The sequence below is a fragment of the Filicampus tigris genome, chromosome 11 (genome assembly GCF_054856515.1).
Source record: "Filicampus tigris isolate MCC_2025a chromosome 11, RoL_Ftig_1.0, whole genome shotgun sequence".
Classification (NCBI taxonomy): domain Eukaryota; kingdom Metazoa; phylum Chordata; class Actinopteri; order Syngnathiformes; family Syngnathidae; genus Filicampus; species Filicampus tigris.
The window spans coordinates 6,423,265-6,447,509 of NC_141227.1; the positions used below are offsets into that span (position 1 = coordinate 6,423,265).

The window sequence follows — 24,245 nt, forward strand, 5'->3', positions numbered from 1 at the left end:
TGATTGGTCATTATCTGAGCCCTGAGCAACTGTGATGTCATTTTGAGTCGACGGCAAGTGGCAAAACGGCCGCCACCCGAGATGGACAAAAACAGTACTGCTTAATTCATATTCCACAAACATAATATTAATCAGAATGTCATGTTTCGACTAGTGGGCCTTCGTAGAACATATTATTGTAAGGAAATTTTTGGGGTTGACTTCCCCTTCAAGCAACAGTTTGCTTCAATGACATCTAAGCAATTATGACATTTAATCAGCCAACGACTGATACCAGAACACCCCCCCCCGCCCCCTCCCTTTAGTGCAATGTAGAATCAATAACACAGGAGTGCCCTCCTGTGTTATATATTTTTTAAACACCATATATAGCAATGTATCCGTCAATGTATGGGTCATCATATTTGTTAGAGTAAAAATGACATGTATATACCCACCAGGCATAGTACTAGCTCGATACAAATACAGTATTTATCTGTAGGGAAATTGCTTTGTAAATCAAGACCCAAATGTATATTAAGACATGGCCGAAGAAAGATGACATTAATCAGCAGCACATCAAGTGGTTTGAGAACCTTAAAATGAAATACGAGAAGATCAAATGAAGGTCATCATACAGTATCTGTAAAGGCAGAAACAGCACATTGACCTCACAGTGCAGGTGTATCTAAAAAAGTGTTTGTTGAGTTCTTGATGCCTTCACAGATTAGAGGTAAAAGGAGTGTAGAGCCAGTCTACATACACGCATATTTAAAAAAAAAAGACTAAACTATTCATTGCATCACAGGTCAGTGTGGTTTACACTTAACAGTTTTATTGGAATATTAAGACAATGAAGCAGAAGCCAAGCACCAAGAGTGACAGCTACATGTATAGCATTATACGACTCTTCCAAATGAACAGGTTACACTGGAATTTTTTTTTCTCTTCCGTTTCTCACACTTCTTTGACTGGTGACGCAAACGCACAGAACAAACAGTGAAACATGAACATGATTATGCCATTTACACACACCAAATCCTACCTTACTGAAAAAGAAAACAGGTGGGGCTGCGGGATTGAGGTAAATGAAACAGCGATATTCGTTTGACGTTAGATTGCGGCTGCAGTCCCGCTTTAAAAGGGACTGGTCAGAACGAACGAGGCAGTCTGGGGGAATGCACGGCCGTGCTGCAGAGTGAAAGATCATTAGTTGGCATCATTGTCAAGCCCTGTTGCCTCAGCACTCACATCCACACCCAAACTAATGTGCACATACAGCATTAAAGTGACAGGATTGCAACCATTGTTACATTAGACTCTGTTGCATATTGGGGAAATGTAAAATGAAAAATTCAGACTCATTCATACATAGAGTTCTGCTTGTATACAGCATTTAAACCAACTTTCTAAAATATATATTTTTTGTCTTAACTTGCTTTCCTTTTTAAATATTCTTTTCTTATAACAACCTGCCTCACTCTTATCCAGACCTGGTGGTGTCTTGGCACAAACAAGGCTCCTAATAGTGCAGCTGGATAACAAAAGCATTTTCCTTTCTGTAAATAATATCAATGTAGACACCCATCTTGTTCTCGTGCTTTTTAGAAGTCACACAAACATAGTGTTGGCTAAATGTGGTCCATGTGTAGCTATGGATGCCCGTCCATGCGCCGACATATAACACGATTTCTATCAGGCGTCTCGCTATATAGATCATATTTAAAATGGTTTATTTCTCCTAGCTTGTCACGTCATGGTGATATTCTACTTCCAGTGGAGAAAAGACTGAGTTCAGAGGGTCGTGGGACCATCCTTGAAATGGACCGGCTTGAATTTTAAATGAGTGGAATAGGGACAGAGGTGTTGTTCACAGGAGTCATCGCCCCTCACAGGCATCTCTGCATCCTTTCCATAGGGGATGTCTGCTCCACACGCACACACACATGCACACTGGCTTGGCTGCATGGTGGAACTCCTACTCATGCTTTTGTTGCCTAAACTAATTGAGTGAGTTCTGGAATTCCAGCCGATGTTTTATATGAACACACACTTAAATAGAGTGCAGTTGGTGGATATTATGACAATGAATACCGTCTTCCCATTTTTTTGTTCAGAAGACTGGTTAAAAAAACTGCCATTGGCTCTGAAGATAGTCGAGTGGGTTGAAATCACTGTAGCATGAATAATGTGGAACCCTATCTGAATTTATATTTAAATATGCAATAAATAGTCATTTGGGTTCAGTTAAAGATTTTGCAATTTTTGGGCAATAACTGAAACAGTAACATTGTACTTTTTCTTTTCCAACACTGATATATCAATGTAATATATCGCCGCTGTCCTGTGAAAAAACACTTTTTTTTTCAACTTTCTTATTTTTACATGAATGGTGTTTCCGCGTTACAGACATTGCATGTCGTGACCGTGAACTTTTTTTTTTCAAAAATTGGACAAGAGTTTTTCACAGGACAGTGACGATATATTTTTTCAACTATATTTTGATATTCACCATAATTCATTAACAATTGTCTTTTCCTCAATACAATATATGAATTCTTGTATGGATGGGCATAATTATTTGATCGTTAAGAATTCAGTGGATTGTACAGAATTCAATGTTGTGTACTGTATTACTGTGGCAACATGCGGTGCACTACTTGCTGTAAGCAGCAGGGGCACTGTTGAGTCAGTCTCAACTACAGGCAGTTTGCAGAACATAAAACGTGACAGCTACGAAAAGTTAAGCTGCATCCAGAGAATACTACTTTATTAATAGGATTTACAAAAAAAAAAAAAAAAAAATCATTAATTTACCATGGTCAATTGAGGCAATTTTAGTTTAATGCTCATTCCTGGTTACTTGCTGTATAATTGGTAAAGTTTTAATAATAATCCAGGAACTGATTTGGATGTCTATGGCTATTAACCGAATTAAAAAAAAAATGCATTAAAACATCACTGCCCTAATACTCACCAGTTGCACTGTATAACAGAATCACACAATTAAGGTGCTATTAACTTAAGTGGAAAAAAAAAACACACTGTAGTCTGAGTGGGCAAGAGCACTCGGGGGGACTGTAGCCATCTTTGACGGCCTCTTGGACTTCAGCCTATTTGTTACCCTGAGAGAATTGTACACATGGGGAGGCCCATGGCTAGATGGAGAGTGATGAATTACAGGGAAAAGACTCCCCTAATTCAAATAGCATCCATGAGGCCACACAGAGAGGCCCTCAATTTCGAAATTCGCCTGTGATTGGTCCTACTCATTGAAAAGGACCAAGGCTACCAAGATAGCCTTGGTGTAAAAGGATAATGCATATGACTTAATTTCTGAAACTATCACATCCATTTTAAATCTCCATTTTTCCTCAAAGAAATTCTTTACATATTCTGATCAATTCACAGTGTGATGGAGATATTAAAATGAGGGTTCAAAATGTTGAAGGTGTAGAATAGATGCATGATTGTGATTTTAGAGTGTACGTTTCAATAGAAACTGTCCAGGTTTTTCCACATTAACTAAGAAAAGTGCCTAATTTTGTCGACAAAAAAGAAATTTAAATGTGACCTAGCACAACACACCGCTATAGCACTACGACAATTAGCTTGCTAGTCCACACATGCTAGGACATGGTCACTGGCTCTTTTTCAATGGCAATAGAAACGTGTTTAAATTTATTAATAATAAATAAACAAGCAATGTTTGTTCAGAATTTCTGTTCACTGGTGATGACAAGAAATAAATGGTAACAAGATGAGTTACAACTTAAAATGCTGTAAGGCTGCCAATTTAAATAGAGCCATTGTTTAATAGTAGGAGCATACATTTATCACAGATTAATGGGTTTAAATGCTTTCTAAGGGCTATGTGGAGCATGCAGTTCTAATTGAATGCTGGTGAATAACTGGGAATAAAAATACAAGTTAAAATTCTCTTATTAGGGTAGATTTTGTGAAATTGCAGGAGGACACCAGCTGCTTAGGGCTTGACTGCTATAATTACTGCTATGAGCTATAGTAGAAATGACATTGGACCCATATTGTTCTGTATTTTTTAGCTACCCAACACTGGGAGATGGAGAGAGAATACAGATAAGAACTATTCTTTTTCACACTCTCCTTCTGAAAGTTCAGCGAGAAATGCTGAATGTAGTTTGAGGCATCCTCTTATTGTCAAGCACATGCAGAAGACATCCTAAGATAGGCAGTGCAACCTTCAGTTATCTACCGGTAATTAATTTGCCATAGCTTATCCAACTTAGCACCAAAAAACTTGTATCCTTTACAAAGACTTTATGTGCACAGAGAGTGAAAGAGCTTGGAGCTCATGCACCGATTTCTTATTTTTTGTTTCACTGTGATCCCATGGCATCAGTGGACTCATGAAGCACAATTTGCTCCAAATTTAGATGAAAAAAATTGTTCAATACAAAAGGCACATATGTTACACTAAAGTTGTGTTGTATGTATTGGGGCCTTCGGACTCAAAGCATCATCAGCACCACTATGTTCTAAAGCCATGATGTCTAGTGGCTTGCTCGGTAACATACAGGTTGGTTTGCAACAGAATTGAAGTTTGACCGCAGCGTGGTGCATACAGCACAGAATACTATGGCACAAATCCCATGGTTTAATAAATCCTCATTAATGCTCCAAGACTAACAATGAGGTTATGTTAACTGAGTGGCAACATCTAATTTAATAAAGAAATAATGAAAAAAAGAATCAAAGTTTTATCCTACGTTTTCCAATTTTGTTTTAGGACTAGTCTTTTTGATAACCGATGCCCTATTTCCTAGACAATCCTAAGAATGACTCACTCAGCCACATGGGAAACTATGCCGCAAATTTCAGATATTTACTGATTGTCTTTTAATACCCCCCGTGAAATGTACCCCTCTGTCCCTTTATTTAAAAAATTAATTCATATATATATATATTTTTTTTAAGTGATGCATGTTCCAATGGGCTGACAAAGAAAACACAAGCATAATCAACTCACTCACTGAGTCCTGATTACTGTAAGACAAGCATTGTCATCAAGTTGATGAACAACCTTATTTTAAATGACAGCATATTCTGACTGAAGCGAGAAAAATGTCAGTTTGGATTTGAATTTCATCCAGGAACAAATATACTGTGTGTTTCTGCAGTAAGCTGATCACAAAACCAATCCATACAGCGAGAATAAAGTTGACAAGTTTAGCTTACAAAGTAAGAAACAATAGGCTGGTTTATTATTTATCATTCACCATCAATGTTTTGGGAGAAACATGTGTTGTTAATATCCTATAATCCTCTAAAAAGCACTTAAGTTCCCTGATCTACTTTCCTGAACATCCATGGGCCCCCTCGGAATTCACCCCCGTCTCTTGTTTAGCTAATGAGCATGTGCAAAGAGATGGCAAAGGGTGTGACTTATGTAGCTTTACCTATTAGACAAGCTCAGAATGCAACACACCAACAGCACTTCCAGATGCCTTCACAAGCCCACACCTCCAAAACCTCTTGGAAAGGTGTTCCACTATGTGTTTTGAGAAGAAAAACAATTGAGTGCATAAAAGGTGACCTGTACAATGTAGCTACAGAATGTGGCTTTAGTATAGCTATTTGAATTTGGAGGGATGTGGACAGGGAGGCATGCATGGAGGTCTACAGGCAGGGTGACGTTTTGGGATCAGGCAGATGTTAAGGTCAAAGCAGGAGGTAAACTGATGTTTTTGCACTATTCGTGCAACTCCTCCCTGCCCTCATCCAAAATATATACCGGTACTGTTTATACTGCATTTATTTATATATATATATATATATATATATATATATATATATATATATATATCAATATTTTGTGCTAGCCAAGGCAGCACTACACAGATATAATCATATGCTTTTCAGTAAGTAATAACTCAAATAAAGATAGAATGAATCTTGTATAGGTTGTTACATTTGAATTCCAACCTCCACTGGAAAGAGGTTAAATCAGTCTCTGTCGCCTCTAATGAGGCATTTCATTAGTTCTGTAATCTTCCTCCATGGTCTGACAAGCAAGTGGGCAAAGCACTATTTGACTTTTAGCGGTGGCTCCCTTTCCAGCCAGCGAACTCGAACTTTCTGTTTATAGTGATACTCCTTGAGAAAGTCCTGCAAGGCAGGGGGCAGCGGCAGAGAGCCAATCCCGTCATAAGTGGTCCACCGGCAAATGGCTGCTCGTGCAAAGTGCTGCAGGCTAAAGGGAAATGTCCGATGGAGAGGCGCTGTGAGCAGAGGTTCAAAAAACATACAGGCGCTTGGGTCCTTGTAGTGCTCCAGCAGCCCCGTGACGGTGGAGGAGTGGAAAACACAAGGATCGTGCGCGTCAAAACTGAAGTTGTGGTTCCACTGCTCGATGCGGGCATGTAGTGAGCGGTTATAACGGCGGAAGCTGACGGAGAAAAGGTAGTCCTCCTGGGCTGAATCACGCAGCAGGAAGGTGCCCTCCGGACGTCCATCCAGCAGGGACTCGGCTTCGTAGCGGTCCATTACACCCCAGTAGCAGGGCAAAGATGTGATCTGCAATAAATCTGGCACAAGGCAGTGGATGTAGTCTATTTGGGTGTGAACCTTCCAGGGCCCAGGTTGCTGTCTGCTCAGGTGACCTTCCCCAGAGGCGTGCCTTTGCTTCGGTCTCCTGGCCTGTAGACACAGGGTTGTCGAGTCCTCCTCAGAGTCGGTGTCCTGGGCTGAAGCTGCTGCCCCTAACCCCTGTCCGCAGGCCCCCGATGTTGAAGCTCCTAAAGAACTACCAGTTCCTGAGGCTCGGCCGTCGCCGGGGGCATCCCCCATGCCAGGAGCCATCTTTGGTCCCAGTTTGTAGACAGAAGAGCCTGGCGCAGCAGCCTCAAGGGTGTGGATCTGAGCATTAGGGGGTGGGTCCACACCTTCCTCGATGCTAAGTCTGCGGCGTTCGCGCAGACGTTCCTCCTCATCCTCAGGAGAGGGGTGTGCTGGGTCAAAGGCATCCAACAGGGCAGTGGAGGAATGTGGGCTCACTGGGGCTGTGTGTTGTTTGATCAAATGCCACTTGTGGGCAAGGTCTGAGCCTGGTGGAAAGGGGCAGGTCTCCAGCATTAGCTCTGTCAGGTGAATCTTTCGTTTGGAAATAACAGGGGGCTTTGAAGAGCGCCTGCTGGCAGGTAGCGGTAAGCAAAGGCCTACGGTATCGCTCAGTCGCTGACGCAACGACCGACCGTTCAAACTGCGTCCTCCAGACAAAGTGTCGCTCATCTCCTGGACCGAGCACACTCCGTAGCGTCTGTCTCTACGGTTTCCACTTCCGCGCAGGCGTCCAGACCGTCTATCTACCTCTAAAGAACTTTGAGTTTTGGTGGAACACGAGTGTTTTTTCTTGCCCCCCCATGGAGCATGGCGGGAATAAGAGTCTCTGCGAGCCAAGGGGACACCTCCGGATCCGCCGCCCACATCCTCTGTGTCCTTGTCGATAGTGATCTCTACTATCTGAGGGGTGTCCGAGACACAGTTGTGATGACGACGCCCTACGGTTACCATTGGCACTGGAAGGAGGGTACTTGATGAAGTGGAGACTTCTGATGCCTGAACTGAACCTGAGGCACCTCCTTGGTTGAGATCCACCACACAGTGGACGGCGTCTGCATCATTCCTGCCTTCACTGGGTCCTGAACTGTTGTTGTGAAAGAGAGTTTGGCATTTGTTTTTCAGGTTACTCCACATATTGCTGAATTTGTTTTCAACAAGAGCCTCAGGGACCTGCAAAAAAGTAAAAAAAAAAAAAATATTAAAAAGGTAGATACACTGTGACTTGACTTGAAGATTTGCGCTGTTGGAACAGTATAGAGTTAAGGGTTGCCAGGCAGACACACAGTGACACAAGGCCAAAGCTATAAATGACCCAGGATCTGCTCACAAGTGATCTGCCGGTATGTACTGTATTACAGAGCTAGTCTAGACCTGACCCAAACGTTCCTTGAAAGGACAGCAGACGGGGCACATGTAAATGCCCTCCTTTTTGCATGCACTCAGCGATGCGAAAGTACAACCGGCGTTTCTTTGTCCACAGAGGCATAGCACAAAAAGGGACTTCCCCTACAGTAGGAGTATAACATTGTCCAAAAATGAAAGATTTAAAAAATAAAAAAATAAAAATAAAACATACATACATACACATATATATATACACATACATATATACACATATATATATTTACACATATATATATATACACATGTATACACACACATATATACACACACACATATATATATACATATATACACATATACACACATATATATATATACACATATACACATATATATACACATATACACATATACATATACATATATACATACATACATATATATACATATACATATATACTTATACATGGGCTCCAGCACGCCCCGCGACCCTTGTGAGGATAAGCGGTACAGATAATGGATGGATATACATACAAATATATATATATATTTACTGATGTTTAAGTTTTTGCCATGGTTTCTTTTCAGCACCGGTATCAAGGTACTTATAGTATGCAATTACAAAATCAATGTCAAAATTGTGGGATTGTGACAATACTATTGCAAGGCGTTTTGAGTGAAGTTAGACACCACACTAAGAGTGAATGAACAATGAACCAAAGTTAATGTAATGGTATCAAGACCACTGCTTTGGGGTCGCGGATAATGTAAAGTATTACTCAGAAATATGCATTTACTGCACCGCTTAGGGAGCATACTAGATACACCAACATTGCACATTAGATTACAATGTACAAATTGTACATACCTTGAAAACTAGTTTCACAACCAGATATGTTTGAATAGTGGCGGCATGGTGGCCGACTGGTTAGCACATGCAGTGTGGAGGTCATGGGTTCAAATATGGGCCCCGCCCTTCCTGTGTGGAGTTTGCTTTTTTTTTTCCCTCTGTGCCTGCATGGGTTTAGGTAAATGGAGGACTGGAAAATTGTCCATACAGTAGATGTGATTGTGAATGATTGTTTCTATATTTGTGCACTGAGACTGGGAGCCGACCAGTTCAGGGTCAGCACCTCTCACCCAAGGTCAGCTGGGATAAGCTCCAGCACGTCTGCAACCCAAGTGAGAATAAGTGGTACAGAGAATGGATGGACGGATGGAGTAATGTGTAATGCTGTTTACATCCATACTCCTCTTGCAGCACCGAAAATGTGTGTATGCAGATAATGTAAATGTGCAATGTAGCACTGTCTGATACACTTACCCTTCATTCAATCTTCATAGAGCTCCAGTATAGCACCTAAATAAAACCTCCCAAACTACTACGTACGCTTTGGGAACGCATATATTTCAGTCGGCCCACCCACCACCTCAGGCCTAATTTAACTTGTTAGCGAGCTCATTATTAGCATAAGAGATTTCATTGTTTTACTTGGCTGACTGTGACTTCAGTGCGATGCTAAGGCAGGGTGTCAGAACCGAGTAACAATGGAGCTAGCATGTCGACAGGGATCTCCTTTACTTCTACAAAATGTATCAATCCGGAGGTGTTTAATTATTCCAGTTGGCACAACGCAATCTTATTCCAAGTGTTGCACTGAGATGATTGGTCACTTATTTTACAAAGTTAAGCCACACTTTTGTTTGGCGTGTGTACGCCATGGGGTACGCGTGCTTTGTTGGTTCGGCGGCTTCTTCAAGGTTACTCTGTGGACTAGGCTCACATGAACGGTTCTTGTGCATTAGGGCTGCACAATATATCGTAAAATTACCATTATTGCAATAACGGAGCATCCAATGTGCACAATCGAAAAGACATACAATATGTTTCATATGTAATTTTATGCTTTTATCTGAATTTGACTAGTCCAATTCAACCGTAAATGCGCAGTGCCATCCAATAGGTGAATAGTATCTAGTGGCATTACAATTAGTTAAGAATACATTGTGCTTGCTTATTTCGCCACAATAAAAAAAAATATTTCATTAGATAATAAAAATGTCATTTTTTAGCTAAATGTTATATATCGCAATATCGTTATGTTCAACACCCATATCGCACATCCCGTTTTTCCAATATCGTGCAGCCCTATAGTGCAACGAAAAACGCTTTTGCTATAAATTTCCTCTTGTAACATTTTGTAATTGTGGCAAAAGACGCCATACTGTAGCCACTATCTCACAGAACGTGCTGCAGATCAGGATCAGGATCAGATCAAACACATTTTCTATTGATATTGCTCAGGTGTCTATGGTGATACATAATGATATTTGCTGCCCCTGGGTTCCATCCTTAGAAAACACGGTATTTCCTTCCACTGCTATGCGGACATCTGTCAAATCTATATCCCGCTGAGCAAAAAAGACGCACTCTCCATAAGACCTCTTATGTCCTGCCTAGAGGACATTAAAGACTGGATGTCACTGAATTTCTTAAATTTCAATGAAAAGAAAACTGAGGTTATGGTGTTCGGTCCCAGTGGCTTGTCTACATCCCACCTTGTTGACCTGGGCTCCCAGCTTCATATCTAAAGCCAACAGTCTCAAATTTGGGTTTTAAAATGGACAGTGATCTTAAATTGGACCAGCAAATCAGCGCTGTTGTAAAGTCTCGCTTCTTTCACCTTAGACAGCTGGCTAAGGTAAAGCCCCTCCTTTCCCATCAGCACTTAGAAACAGCCATCCACGCCTTTGTTACATCTCGGCTAGATTACTTTAATGCACTTTATTTTGGGGTGCCAGTCCTCCCTCAAACGTCTCCAGTTATTGTTTATTATTTATTGTTTGTAAAGTGCTTTGTTACAGCTCTAGCTATTATGAAATGCGCTATATAAATAAAATTGCATTGTATTGTATTGTATTGATTTGCTGTCCAGCCCTATGCATTCACAAACACTATTTTATAAAAGAATAGATAAATCACTCTGGCTTAAAGACAGGCATAATGTTGACCTCCATGGAAAAAGAAAGTTGACCTCACAATGAATGCTGACAATCAGATTTTACCAGGCAACAATTATGCAAAAAAAAAAAAAAAAAGTAAAATAAAAAGTTGATGATGGATTAATCATGTTTTGCAAGTCAGGTGTATCACTTCCTATCTGTTGCGGTGAAAAAAACAAGTCTCAACACCAACAAGAATTTAAAAATTGTTTGAAATCACTAATCCAGTTGAATTGGTTCTTATGTTGTCAGAAAAATGGGGAAAATCTCAAATTGTGGTTAATTTTTCTGGGCATATCCTCCAAATTGCCATCAAAATTTGGATATTTGTGAGAAAACCTAAACATCCCCAACATGCCCATGGAAAAAACAAGTCTATAAAAAAAAGTGACAAATGTAGGACCTTTTTCTGGAGTTATTGGACACTTTTGAAGACTGAGACTCTCTCCTAGATGTAGTCACACAGGACATGTTCGGCCCCTCTGCGACCAGACTGCAAGTGAATCGTACTGGCTGGTTTGACTACCACCTCATGCTGGCTGGTTTGACTACCACCTCATAGTGTAACTGTGGAGAAAGTCACAACCAGAGTCTGTGTCCACTCATTATTATTACTTAATTATTCCTCAAGACCTGGTATCTGTGTATACAACCCCTTAGTAGCAGACAAGGTTGGTATGAACTAGGGATGCGCTTTATAAACTGTATATTCAAAATAAAATATGAATTTCCCCAAATGTAGAGATTTGGACCCTATTGGTCAATCGTGGTAATGCATGCTGATTATATCTTTTTATCCCCCTCCGTGCTCACTGGTCATGCTCAGATATAAATTCCCTAATTGTTTGGCCAGACTCAAGAGAAATTGGAAAAAGGCCTCCGTTAGGGATGTAACAATTGATCAAAAATCGATATAAAAATCGATATAAATGTTTAAAATATGCATCTGCATATGCATGTAAAAAAATAAAAATTGATTCGAAACGCCATGTTAACTATAGCCGCTCTTAATGTCATGCTGAAATGCACATGCACAGTGGTGGTAATCTGGGTCATCCGTGATGTAAACAGACGCATTGTGGGTAATGGTGTCGTCATGGCTGCCAGAGTGAGCGTTAGCAACAGAGTCTGAAAGTCCTGGCACATTTCACAAAATTACTTAAAAAGATGTTGATCTCCCTTTTGTAGCAGCACGGCAGCGATAAACGAACATCTAAAGAAAGCACGTTGTGGCTGATGCCCAATTTCATTTCTCACATTGGGAGTACAAAATCTAAGTGAATATTTTACAGTTGACATTTTCTTGTCTTCACGGTGTGTTCAAGGCATAATAAAATGTATGCAGCATGGTAAAAAGATCAATGATCATTGATCAATTTGAGTGGATAAAACTAAATATTGAATACAAAAACTATTTTAAAGGGCAAGAATGCGCTTATTTCAGCGTATTTATGATATTTGTACTGGCCCGTTTGGGCCAGCGTCAGTGAACATCAGTTGGGCTGACACAGACATGCAGTGGCCTTGGACCACCGTTAACGCAGAACCCTGGTGCGTTGCCAGTACTTAATCACCAGATAAATCAGTTTAGGTTTTGTTAAAGCTGACATTTAAATAACCCTTATATATGGGCAAACAGATGTGATATATACTACTCACAAAAAGTTAGGTATACTTGGCTTTTGGGTGAAATTTCAGAACGAGCCTAAAATGCACTCAAACCTATACACGTGAACTTAATGTGTCCTTCTCTTAGCTTTTAAAGGCACATGTCCATCCATCCATTATCTGTACCGCTTCTCCTCACAAGGGTCGCGGGGCGTGCTGGAGCCTATCCCAGCTGTCTTTGGGCAGTAGGCGGGGGACACCCTGAACTGGTTGCCAGCCAATCGCAGGGCACACAGAGACAAACATCCGCACTCACAATCACACCTAGGGGCAATTTAGAGTATCCAATCAACTTACCATGCATGTTTTTTGGAATGTGGGAGGAAACCGGAGTGCCCGGAGAAAACCCACGCAGGCACGGGGAGAACATGCAAACTCCACACAGGGAGGCCGGAGCCGGGATCGAACCCACGACCTCTGAACTGTGAGGCGGACGTGCTAACCAGTCGACCACCGTAAAGGCACATGTCCAACTGTTAAATGTTTCAGTACTTTTTGCACAAGTTGCTCTTCTCCAACGAGGAGTTTTCGTCAAAATTCACAACAGGTGGTATCCTTGAATCGACCAATAAATGCCTTCGTTCAATTAGAGCTGGTGTTTAAAGAGTCGTCCTTATCATGCTGTTCACATTTGGACATCATGAGACCAAGGCGACACCTAACAATGGATCAACAGTACCATGCCATTGTGATGCTTCAAACAGGACGTACTCAGACGGAAGTGGGCACTGAGCTTAGAGTCTCAGAGTGTCATCAGCAGGTTGCAACAGATAACCAGAGACTGAAACAGTCACAGAAAGATGTAGAAGTGGACGTCCATTGCCCTGAGAAACCGGATGATGAATGCCACTCAACTCCAGGCACGTTTAAGGGAGGTGAGAGGCACCCAAGTGTCACGTCAGACTAGGGCTGTTTAATTAATAGAAATTCAATTACGATTTTGATTATTACACTAAGTATTACACAAAATCGTAAAAAAACGACTATTAATACTAATTTTGAGTTGTTTTGAGGCATGCGCACACGAGTTACTCCGCAGCGCCGCCCTCTCCAAGCTAGCTAGCTAGCTAGCCAGCCCGCACCACGCAAGTCACACTGCACACCCTCCTACTCAACGTTTTAACAGAGTAACAGACCTAAAAATGGCACCGCCACGGGAACGACTTGTAAACAAGCAAGGCGAGTCGAAATCGCTTATTTGATTACATTTTGGGTTTGCCGTGGAAGACAGCGAGCAAAGACGTATAAAGTGCAAGTTGTCTCTGCATCCACCGGCAACACAACAAATCTTTTCCAACCATCGTTTGGTTTGCGATGATGTTATGATACACCAAAGCAAGAAAACACAGAGTTAGATTTAGCGTCGCCCGCAACGCAAATCTCTGTCGTTGAATCACTGTACGCAGCAACCCCCACTCATCCACATCGGAGAGACACAAAAAGATAACAGAATCTATTGCCTGGACAAGGCTTCCAAATGTTTAGGGCACAGACTCCACTTCGCAATCGGCACGAGGGATTTATTTTAAATAACATATCTTATGCAAATATACACTACTTTTATTAGCACAAAAATAGAAACCGTGCTAAACATTATTACTTTGACTTGTTAAATTTCTTATGTAGTCTATAATATGATGTCAAATTTTTTGTGTTCATTTTTGTTTCAAATTGCTTCAAATGCAATTTGCAAACATATTATTGGTCATTATATTGTAATACAGTTTATATATGGCCTAACTGTGATTTAGAAGTATTGTATAGATTACGTATTAGTATGTAACAGTCAACATTTAAATTAGTTTGACCCAATCAGCATATTAAATTTATAATTTATCAGAAGCAAATTACTTTAACCTTGTTTACTATGTGTGAATATTACTTTAAAAACAAAACAAAAAAAGCTCCAGACAAAGGTCGAAGTGTATAGATGAATAGCATGTCTGTTATTCTGTCAAAATTGGCATTTTACTCCAAGCAGTTTACTACTTTGACAATTCATAAATGCATAGCAAGTTAACTTGTTTGTTTGTACAAGCACAACCATACTTTAATTTCTACATTTGCACTTAAAAAAAAAATAATAATAATAAAAAAATAATTAATTTAACTTAAATTAAACTTAAATTATAGCGTTTCAAAGAAATTTGTGTTAATATTTTTCACGTTTAATCGTTTGAATAATCGTGATTTCAATTATTACCAAAATAATTGTGATTTAATATTTTTTTCATAGTCGAGCAGCCCTACAGACCATTCGAAACTGTTTACATCAGCGCGGCCCGCGTGCTAGACGACCTGATCACACCACCAGGCACAAGCGTCATCATCTTGCATGGGCCAGGGAGCATTTACGCTGGATGAGGGACCAGTGGGCCTTAGTGCTGTTCTCTGATGAAAGTCGATTCACGTTGAGCAGAAATGATGGCCGCCAACCATGTTGGAGACGTCAAGGAGAGCGCTATGCATCAACCAGTGTTGTCACCAGACCAGCTTTTGGTGGTGGCGGTGTTACAGCGTGGGCAGGTGTGTCCAGTCGGTACAGAACTGCCCTAAACTTTTTGGAATGGTAGAGGGACAAGCCCATACTACCTGAATAACATCAAGAATCCTGTGACTGCGCCCCTACATGAACAACACAGGCCTAATTTCATCTTCATGGACGACAACGCTCCAGCTCATCGAGGTCACATCATCAAGGAACGGCTGTTGGAGACTGGCGTACCTCAAATGTAATGGCCTGCACTTTCTCCAGACCAGAAACCTATTGAAAACCTGTGGGATCAGCTGCGTCGCCGTGTAGAGGCTCGAAACTCTGCATCCCAGAACCTCATTGACCTGAGGGTTGTCCTTTAACAAGAGTGGGATGCCATGCCTCAGCAGACAATAAGTTGACTTGTGAACAGCATGAGACGTCGTTGTCAAGCTGTAATTGCTCAAGGGCACATGACGAGTTATTGAGACGTTGACATTTTTTTGTTGTGGTGTATCCACCATTATTGTTGACTTTTGTTTCAATGAATTGTTTAAGATGAGGAAATCACTAGTGCATTCTTCTACTTAAATGTCCTATTTTCATGATATGACATTCCTGTAGTGTTCCTTTTTACATTTTCCACAAATTTCACCTGAAAGCCAAATATCCCAATATTCCCCAAAAACATATTTTGGTTGCAAAACGAGTGATTCATTAAAAAAAATGAATTGAATCGAAATTAAGAACTGAAAAACGTAAATCAAATCTAATCAGGGCTCGAGCTAATAGTTACAACCCTACTTAGTACTGCCACAGCATTAAAGTTGCAAAAAACAGGAACAAAATATTAAGTATATGTGCTTTCTATCAATCTGTAAAAGCTGACATATATCAAGAAGAATGATGGGCATGAGATCACTTACTATTTTACCTGATTACAATCACTGGTCCATCTAGTCTCTTATGTTACAATACCAAATCAAATCACATTCTTCAGTCTAGTCGTTGGGATGGCAAACTTTAAATATGCAATATTTTATCCTCGCCAAAGGCTTAAATAATAACCAATCTTTTGGTGCCCTAAGACTTTTGTTCATGATATGAATAGAAATATCAGTCGTAGGGCTGGGCGGTAATTCAATATCAATATGTATCGCAATAGTCACGTTATCGAAGTCAACAGAAAATGCCTTCGATAAATGAAGCGAAGCGGAACGCTTTCTCTGCATTTGGTGAGAATGTAGCAATAAGTCTTAATATTAACAATTATATGTTAACATAAAATTACCTGAATTCAACGTTTTTTCCCTGGGTTCAAAAACAAAAAATTCAATATTTATCGATCTCGACCAATATGAAATACTTATATCGTGGTATACTTTTCAGCCATATCACCCAGGCCTAATCAGTAGTGTGTGAAAAAAAAAAAAAAAATGTTAAATTGTCCGAAAGTGTTTAAAAATGTTCACTATTTAATGTTTAATGTCATCAAAAGCATTCTAATAAGTCTCTTGTTGTATTTACTACCTAGTATTTTGTTGAACTCATACAAATAGAACAGAACGAAGTTTTTTAGCAGCCTGTGAGCTATTATTTAAATACTTATTAACTGATGGTTTAAGTTTTAGTCATATTTTTTCCTTTTTGCGGTCTTCTTTTAAAGTTATATAAAATAATTGACATGTTTTATCAGCAAACAAAGTTGTTACAGCAAAATATTTTGCACTGCATATCTCGAGTCACTGTCAATACATCATACAAAACTACAGTATGCCAAATGAGATGACTATATATCAGCAAATATATTCATGCTGTACCGCCCCAAAAAATGGTGCTACCAAAACCTGTGCGGGTGCGACCAACTGAAAAGGTTGGTCGCACCAGTGCTACCAGTGCAAAAGTTAGTGTACAGCCCTGATTACATCTTCATGTTCCTACAGGAAACATAAATCCAGCAACTGTGTGGAACAGAACTAGGCTAATTCTGCTTTCTGGCAGGCCAACACACCCATTCTCTTGGGATCAAACTGATCTCTGAGATGGCTCTTGGCAAGGCATGATGAAGGGAAAAGCAGAGTGCAGTAGATCTCTGCTATGCCTAACATGCTAAGATATTTGGGCGTTTGTTCTTGTGATCACTTGAATCCAAGAAAATTCAATTAGAAGATGGGAGGGATAATCTCTTGACGCATAACTTTAAATGTATTTGTAGGGAAAGATAGGGTACAATATACACTGGTCAAAAAATGATGACTCATTATCATTGCTTCCTTTTTGACAGAGCAGTTTTTATGTAAAGCTGACTTGAAGGTATCTGTGCATTGTATAAATTGGTCACTCAATGAGCCACCCTCATGATCGTGCATCTTGAGTGACGTCGGAACTGCTGTTTTCATCTTACCAATATAAACAATTTAACGTAGAGCGTCCTAATTTTATCACGACTTTGAAATGTTTTGAAAGATCAAGATAAACTGTCAATGTTTATAAAATTTGTAGTTGACAAAGTAATGGCCATATCTATTAGAGTAAGTACTTTTTTATGCTTCTGCCAAATGTGAAGGAAATTGTTAGACATTTACTGACACGTTTTGGGTCTTACAGTTTGCCAGGTCACAATAGCGATGTTACTCTGACCCGCCATGATGGCTCTACATGTGGCCCACGACAAATATGAGTTTGACACCACTGATATATATTAACAATTTATTGAGTTTTTGGTAACTCTAAGCTCTTCATTGTTTTTGTATGGATAGCACCTATTTTATAAATGATGTACAGCAATAATAGTTATTTTGCCATATTTTATTACATTCATATTACATTAGAATTGTGCATTACATTGCTTTGCTAAAATGAGGCTTTCAGCTTTTATTTCTGTTGAAAATCTCAATTTAATATTCATTGTAGTTTTGAAACTATGATTTTTTGTGATCCTGAGATTTACATATTGTGTCACATAGTGAATGAAATTACTTAACTAATTAATTTGAAATAATTGCCATCATTGCTATATGTTGCCGGTTTCTGTGCTTAGCATGCGTTCCAATGATGACAGTCATTGGAAAGCATGAAGAAAGTTATAACAATGGATTAAGTTATGGAAGTTTGAAACTCGGATTCTGCAAAAATGACAAATAAAAAGTCAAAATCCAAAAGATCCCATTGACTTTGCATTAAGATGTTGGCCAGAAATAGGTGCATTGACACTGTTTTCAAACAGGCATATTTTTTTAAAAATATTAATCACTGAAATCATCTCAAAAAGACCTGTCTAATAATGCTGGTTTCATGTAAAACAATTACCCTTTGCCAATATAAGCACATACCTAGCAAAGAGAAACACAATATGAGCTTTAATAGTTCCTTTCGAATTTAGAAACTGTAACAAATCCAAAATGTTTCGTAAAACAAGGCTGTGCAATAGAAGTAATTACAAAACCTGACTGGAGTTTTTAATACCTTGATCGTGAATGTTTTACAGTGCGTACCAGTATATTAGTTTTTACTTTGTCGAAGCAAATAAGGTTCCAAACCATACGAGATGGCCGTTCAAGTTGTTGAAACATTGTTGTAGCCATCTAATTACAGTTAAGGGGTCTTTTAATTTCTGGAGGACGTCTTCCTCTTTTCCCTAATCCCAGCCAAGATAGCTCCCTTGCTAACATTCACCCATCTACGCCGTAAAACGCAGTGACAAAATGGCAATAATTGATATGAATTTGCCAAACAGACACGAATACGCCGCTCACACGAACAACGTGTTCGAACACAAAGTACTAAATATTTGCATTGACAGAAAAAAAAAAAATCCCCAAATGCTAACCGTTAGCATTCCACAGACAGGGACGCTCTAGCGTTAGTTTGGAGCTAGCGTTCAAGCTAGCCACGCAGCTAATGGGGGTAGCATGGTTTGCATTAAAAAAATAATCCTGACCAAATTGTCCACAAATGAGGTAACAGAAGCGTGTAGCTGTAACCGCACGAACAGATGGGACATGCTTCATGTGTAATGGGCTGTGTTGTCGAAATATATCTTACCCTTGTGCCTTTTGGAGAGCCCTATTCAACAGCCCTCTTTGTCTGCAAAAAATGGCTTTTGAACAAGAGCAGGCATATATCCTTTTGGCTCACCGCGGTGTCGGACGAAGGCGCAAAAGGTCCGACGATCCTTGATGGTGTCATCACTAGGTCGCAAAACATTTGGCAGCTACCGTGCAAAACATTTAAAAGGCTAAATCAAATTACAGCCACCAACTCCCGTTCTCCATGGGACTAGTGGAGTCTTGTTCGCCAACGAGCTAGTAGCTGCAGCCTCCAGCAGCCAATATGACGGCGCTCTCGGAGCCCCAACGGCCGGGGAGCGCTCGTTCGCCTCAGCAGCACGACTGACGGCGTGGTAGTCCAATGGAGAGCAAGGGAATCTTCCGACTTCCGACTGGGAACGCGGATAGGGAAAGCCCCGGAGCTGTCTCCCAGTGATGGGCGTCCCGTGTCACCAATGAGCACACAGCACAGGATGGCGCAAGTCGCTGGCAGCTACTTGGAAACGTGGACCGTTGCAATGATGCTCCCGAGTCCCAAGCAGGCCGCACTCACAATGACGTCACCCAGGTAAGAACATTTAAAGTGCAGTACTTTAAACGCCTAATGCCGAGGATTATATTGAGATACTAGAAAATGTCATTTCCGCAGTAATTGCGTGAGGGATTAGTATTGCAATACTGTGGAATTAATTTGGTGAAATGTAGACTGTCACACTTGATGGAAGGGTTTGATTCTGTTGAGAAAAAGTGGAAAGAGGAGGTAAATGCTCAAAGTATTTTTTCAATTTGGAAATTTCATGGCAAAGATTTGCTAATGTATTATTTTTTTCCATGATATCCTGAATGAGCTGAATAACTTTTTCGGAGTGGTTAGAATCAGTCAAGAAATAAGGACAGAGAGGTAAATGTGTAACATATGTTACCGGATGGGGGTGCTAGGCTAACCACCATGTACCATTCTACCCCGAGGAATGACACACGTCATTAGGATACAGAGGATCAGCAAATTATTTTTATTTTAGCCCAGTGTAAAGCTTTTTTAATAAAACTAGTCTTTTAGAAATTGGGCGGTATTTGGCGTCGTGGGGGTATCTTGACCGGGCTCTTGGATGCCACCTTTGTCCACACTCCCCCACTCAATGACCACTGCTTTGCTTTAGGGTCCTGACGGTCCAGCTGGCAACCGTGGCCAGCGCCACCTTGTGTGCAGAGCCTGGGGGTTCGGGTTTCACAGCAAACGGGCACCACAACATGCACAAAAAAATAAATAAATAAACAGGGTTCAGGTGAGTAACCTTTAAAAATCGGAATCCACACAAAGACAGGCAATTACTTCAAATGGGCAGTAGTTCAAGGGGGGGGGGGGTCAGTACAGCAAGCAGGTTGGCATGGTCTCATTTGCTGAACCCGGGCTGCAGTGAAACACTTTAATAAGGCTTAAAAAGAATCAGCTTTAAAATTCTATTGATTCTGATATGATAGGAGAGGAGAAGGGAGCCCATTAACCAGTCCAGTATGGGGGTTTCAACCCTCCAACCTTCTCTCTGGGTCTACTTAGTTCATGGAGCATTTGGCTGCCAGCCAGTCCAAAGTCAATCAATCCGCTTCCTTTTGCAGCGCAGCGCAGCCCAGCAGTTCTTCCAGAGCTCTCCCACGACACGTCACACATGCTGAACTCCCTGTCACACTGAGAGAGGAGTTTAAAAGCATAACTCCTATCTCCTGTCCATCAATTACAGCCCTCGGCCCAGGCTACACACCTGATTTTGGTTGAGGTTAATCATTGCCGGTCCATCTGTCAATTATGGCCTCAGGCTTGGAATCTAGAAGTGCAGATGAACCAGTTAACCAGTTGATCTGATGTCAGCGTTATAGGGCAGAGTCACCTGTTGACACATATCGCATATTTAATTTGAGACTTTTATTTTGAAAAAGTGGAAAGTTTGGCAATATGATCAATATCTCAATATTTTTGAAGTTGCAATGTTTGCATCGTCTAAGAGTGTGGAAAAAGGTCTTAATTTTCAATTTTATTGTGGAAATTTGGGGACTGTGATAAATAGTTTCCAGTATGTTCTAAACATATTGATTGTTTAAGTGGGAATGGTTTAAGTTTAATAGTTTTAAGATGGAAGGATTTGTATCGCCCAAGAAAGGTTTTTGATGTTGATGCTCTCAATCAGAATATGGAATGGGAAAGATGGGGAAGTGTTTTGTTAGATGTCTCATTCACTTGAATTATTTTTTTCCTGTGTGGAAAATTAGTAATTCTGGAAAAAGTGGGCATTTTTCATACATGGAAAGTAATTGCTCACATTTTGAATATCTTTTGAAGTTGGTTTGAGATCCCAGAAAACTGTATTATTCAATGATTATGATACAACTTTTTTGACACTGTCAGTGGGGTATTAACTGAACAATATTTATGATTGGGTATCATGGTGTTATAGTGGTTTGGTTTACACATAAGCCTAGCAGTTCTGAAATTTGTAGTGGAATCTCAACTCAAGCTTTCCTGAGTGACGTTTGTATGCTCTTCCAGTGTTTGTGTGTGTTTTCTTCAGGTACTCTAGCTTCCTCTCATCTTAAAAAACACATGTATGTTCATCTCAGTCAGGTGTAGACTTTTAAGCTGTCCATATGTGAATGCTGGTTTGCGTATACATGGCCTCCTACCAACAGTCAGCTGAGATAGGCTCCAAGTCACCAGCCACTCTAATGAGGACGAGCAGTGTAGAAAATGGAAGGATAGACATTTTAGTTACATAGCACTGATGAAGATTCATAGTAGCAGTAACTATGACCAACTTGGTTTCTGTGTGTGCATATTCATCCCTTTGAAAGGATGCAATATGTATGCCAACAATTCAAGACTAGGAGCTCTTTTGCCCTCTTGTGGCAGCAAAACAGAAAGAAACCCGCACCACCATCTGATAAAATGCTGTCTGTCGCATTTTCATCAAAGAGCTGTCACGAGGAAGGATATACCAGTTCAGTATTATGTGCATATGGGTTGTCCACAAGATATAGTTCGGACATATTTATGATCATTGGCATCTGAAGATGTGGTAAGCTTTTGTAATGCAAAATGTTCCACCATCCACACAAAGTTTTATGTGAATATATCAAGAACGGTGAATAAGTTACATAAGTAAGTCACAGCAGCAATATTCACACACATACACTCAAAGTAATAATATGTGCCACTTGTTTTGAGCCATCTCAGGGGGTGGGCCATTTTACCACTTTCAGTCGACTGAAAAAGAGTTGCTCAGGGCTCGGGTAATGTCCAATCACAGCTCACCTGTTTTCTGAAGCTGAACACACCCATCCAATCACAGCTCACCTGTTTTCTGGAGCTGTGCCATGATTGGTTGTTGCCTGAGTCTTGAGCAAAACCACCTGTTTTCACCCATCTCACGAGGCGGCCATTTTCACACCTTCTGTAGACTGAAAATGACATCAGAGTTGCTCTGGGCTCACGTAAGAACCAATCATGGCTCAGCTTTAGAAAATAGGTCATCTGTGATTTGTTGTTACCTGAGCCCTGAGCAACGGTGATGTCATTTTCAATCAACAGAAAGTAGCAAAATGACCGCCCCTGAGATGGACAAAAATGGGTGGATTTTACTGCTTAACTCATATTCCACAAACGCAATATTAACCAGAATGCAATGTTTAGACTAGTGGAGCTGCATAGAACATATTATTGTAAAGAACATTTTGGGGTTGACTTCCCTTTAAGTATTATATTGACAGTTATATAGTGTTCCCTCGCTACGTTCGATTATTGCAAATTCACTCGATCACGGATTTTCATTTGTGACCATAACTTCATATAATGCAATTTTACCTCGCTATTTTGTAGGTTTTCTTGCTATTTTATACAAGAAATGTCCTTTTTTGTGTGCGTGAGGGGAAATTTGTTTTACCATGAATATTAAGGTGACGTAAAGAAATTCACTCTGACGCCTATGCACTACTGAGTGTGTGTGTGTTCGGACAGGCAGAGCATGCTCTCCCCTCATTCTTTTTTTTAACTCTAAACTACGGCTGTCCATTGCAGAAAGTCTTGATCCACTCTTACCCTTTCACCTGCAATGTTCCTTTGATCAGTTCCTTTGATCCCTTGATTCTGTTCCTTTTGCTTATCCTCACGAGGGCATACTGAAGCCTATCACAGCAGTTTTCAAGCAGTAGACGTTTTACACCCTGAATTGATTGCCAGCCAATCACAGGGCACGCATAGACAAACATTCACACCTACGGACAACTTTGAGTGCCCAATCAACTTACCATGCATGTTTTTGCAATGTGGGAAGAAACCGGAGTACCCAGAGAAAACGCATGCAGGCAGGGGGAGAACGTACAAACCCCACACAGGTAGGCCGGGGCCGGATTCAAACCCACGACCTCTTCACTGTGAGGCGGACGTGCTAACCGGCCGTCCACCGTGCCGCCTGCGCTTTGCAACATGAAATCCAAAATCAAGAAAGTGCATATTAGAGATGCTGCAGAAAGTGCATATATCACGGATACATTAGCCCGCAATGCTGTAATTGCAGTTTGGACAGCGGAATGGTTGAAGTAGCAGCAGGCACACCGGGCAGATAGTGGAGCAGCTACAGACGATGCAGCGTTTTCAAATCGCAGGACCGGGAAAGTGTAACTGCCGGAAAGCAGGTTGTAATATTTGAGTAATAACAGGGACTCTGAGGTAATGGAGGTAATGTTGGCTGGCTTCCATGACATGGAATCAATAATGGCAATCAATTCATATTACTAAGTAAATAATATTAATACGAATCAATTGCCATTGCTCAAGAAGCGTCGTGCGATGCATACTTGCATACTTCTGAAAATCTAGCAGCACCTTGTTCTAATAATCCAGAAGATTTTCAAGGCTGAGAAGTTGTGGATGAGCAGGAACTGTCCACATTAGCTACATCATAACCTTCGAGTTGAAAGGCTGCATATTAATTTTAACTAGTAGCGAGGCCTTGCAATTCAAACACGCTTGAAGTAAGCGTAAAAACAAGTATAAAAGTACTATTAGCGAAAGGCATACCCTTACACAATTAGAGTAAGACAGTGTCAAATGCTTTTAAGACGTAGTTGCATTGTTGAGC

At 40.5% G+C, this 24,245-nt stretch overlaps 1 protein-coding gene and 1 long non-coding RNA gene across 4 annotated transcripts; both read right to left on the reverse strand.

The window, feature by feature from the left end:
- Positions 1-776: 776 nt before the first annotated feature.
- socs5b (suppressor of cytokine signaling 5b) lies at positions 777-19,705 on the reverse strand. 2 transcript variants are annotated; one of them, XM_086046003.1, is made up of 2 exons: positions 19,205-19,705; positions 777-7,749 (listed from the first exon to the last, which is right to left on the reverse strand). In XM_086046003.1, exons 1-2 carry the CDS (start codon positions 19,271-19,273, stop codon positions 6,046-6,048), a joined length of 1,773 nt encoding a protein of 590 aa, XP_085902129.1. In that variant the 5' UTR covers positions 19,274-19,705; the 3' UTR covers positions 777-6,045. The 2 variants fall into 2 exon arrangements, with proteins under 2 accessions (XP_085902129.1, XP_085902130.1); XM_086046004.1 differs by having other exon boundaries at positions 19,112-19,703.
- A 395-nt stretch (positions 19,706-20,100) lies between these two features.
- LOC147139554 (uncharacterized) lies at positions 20,101-20,933 on the reverse strand. Of its 2 annotated transcripts, XR_015088793.1 has the most exons (3): positions 20,877-20,933; positions 20,450-20,803; positions 20,101-20,329 (listed from the first exon to the last, which is right to left on the reverse strand). It is a non-coding gene; the product is annotated as an uncharacterized LOC147139554 (long non-coding RNA). The 2 variants fall into 2 exon arrangements; XR_015088792.1 differs by lacking the exon at positions 20,877-20,933 and having other exon boundaries at positions 20,450-20,869.
- Positions 20,934-24,245: the final 3,312 nt, after the last annotated feature.

Excerpts from the sequence above, each read along its gene's own strand:
- socs5b (XM_086046003.1), bottom strand. The coding sequence starts at position 19,273 with ATGTTTTGCGACCTAGTGATGACACCATCAAGGATCGTCGGACCTTTT. Across the intron at positions 7,750-19,204 it reads CGCCTTCGTCCGACACCGCG|GTCCCTGAGGCTCTTGTTGA; the intron begins GTGAGCCAAAAG and ends ACTTTTTTGCAG.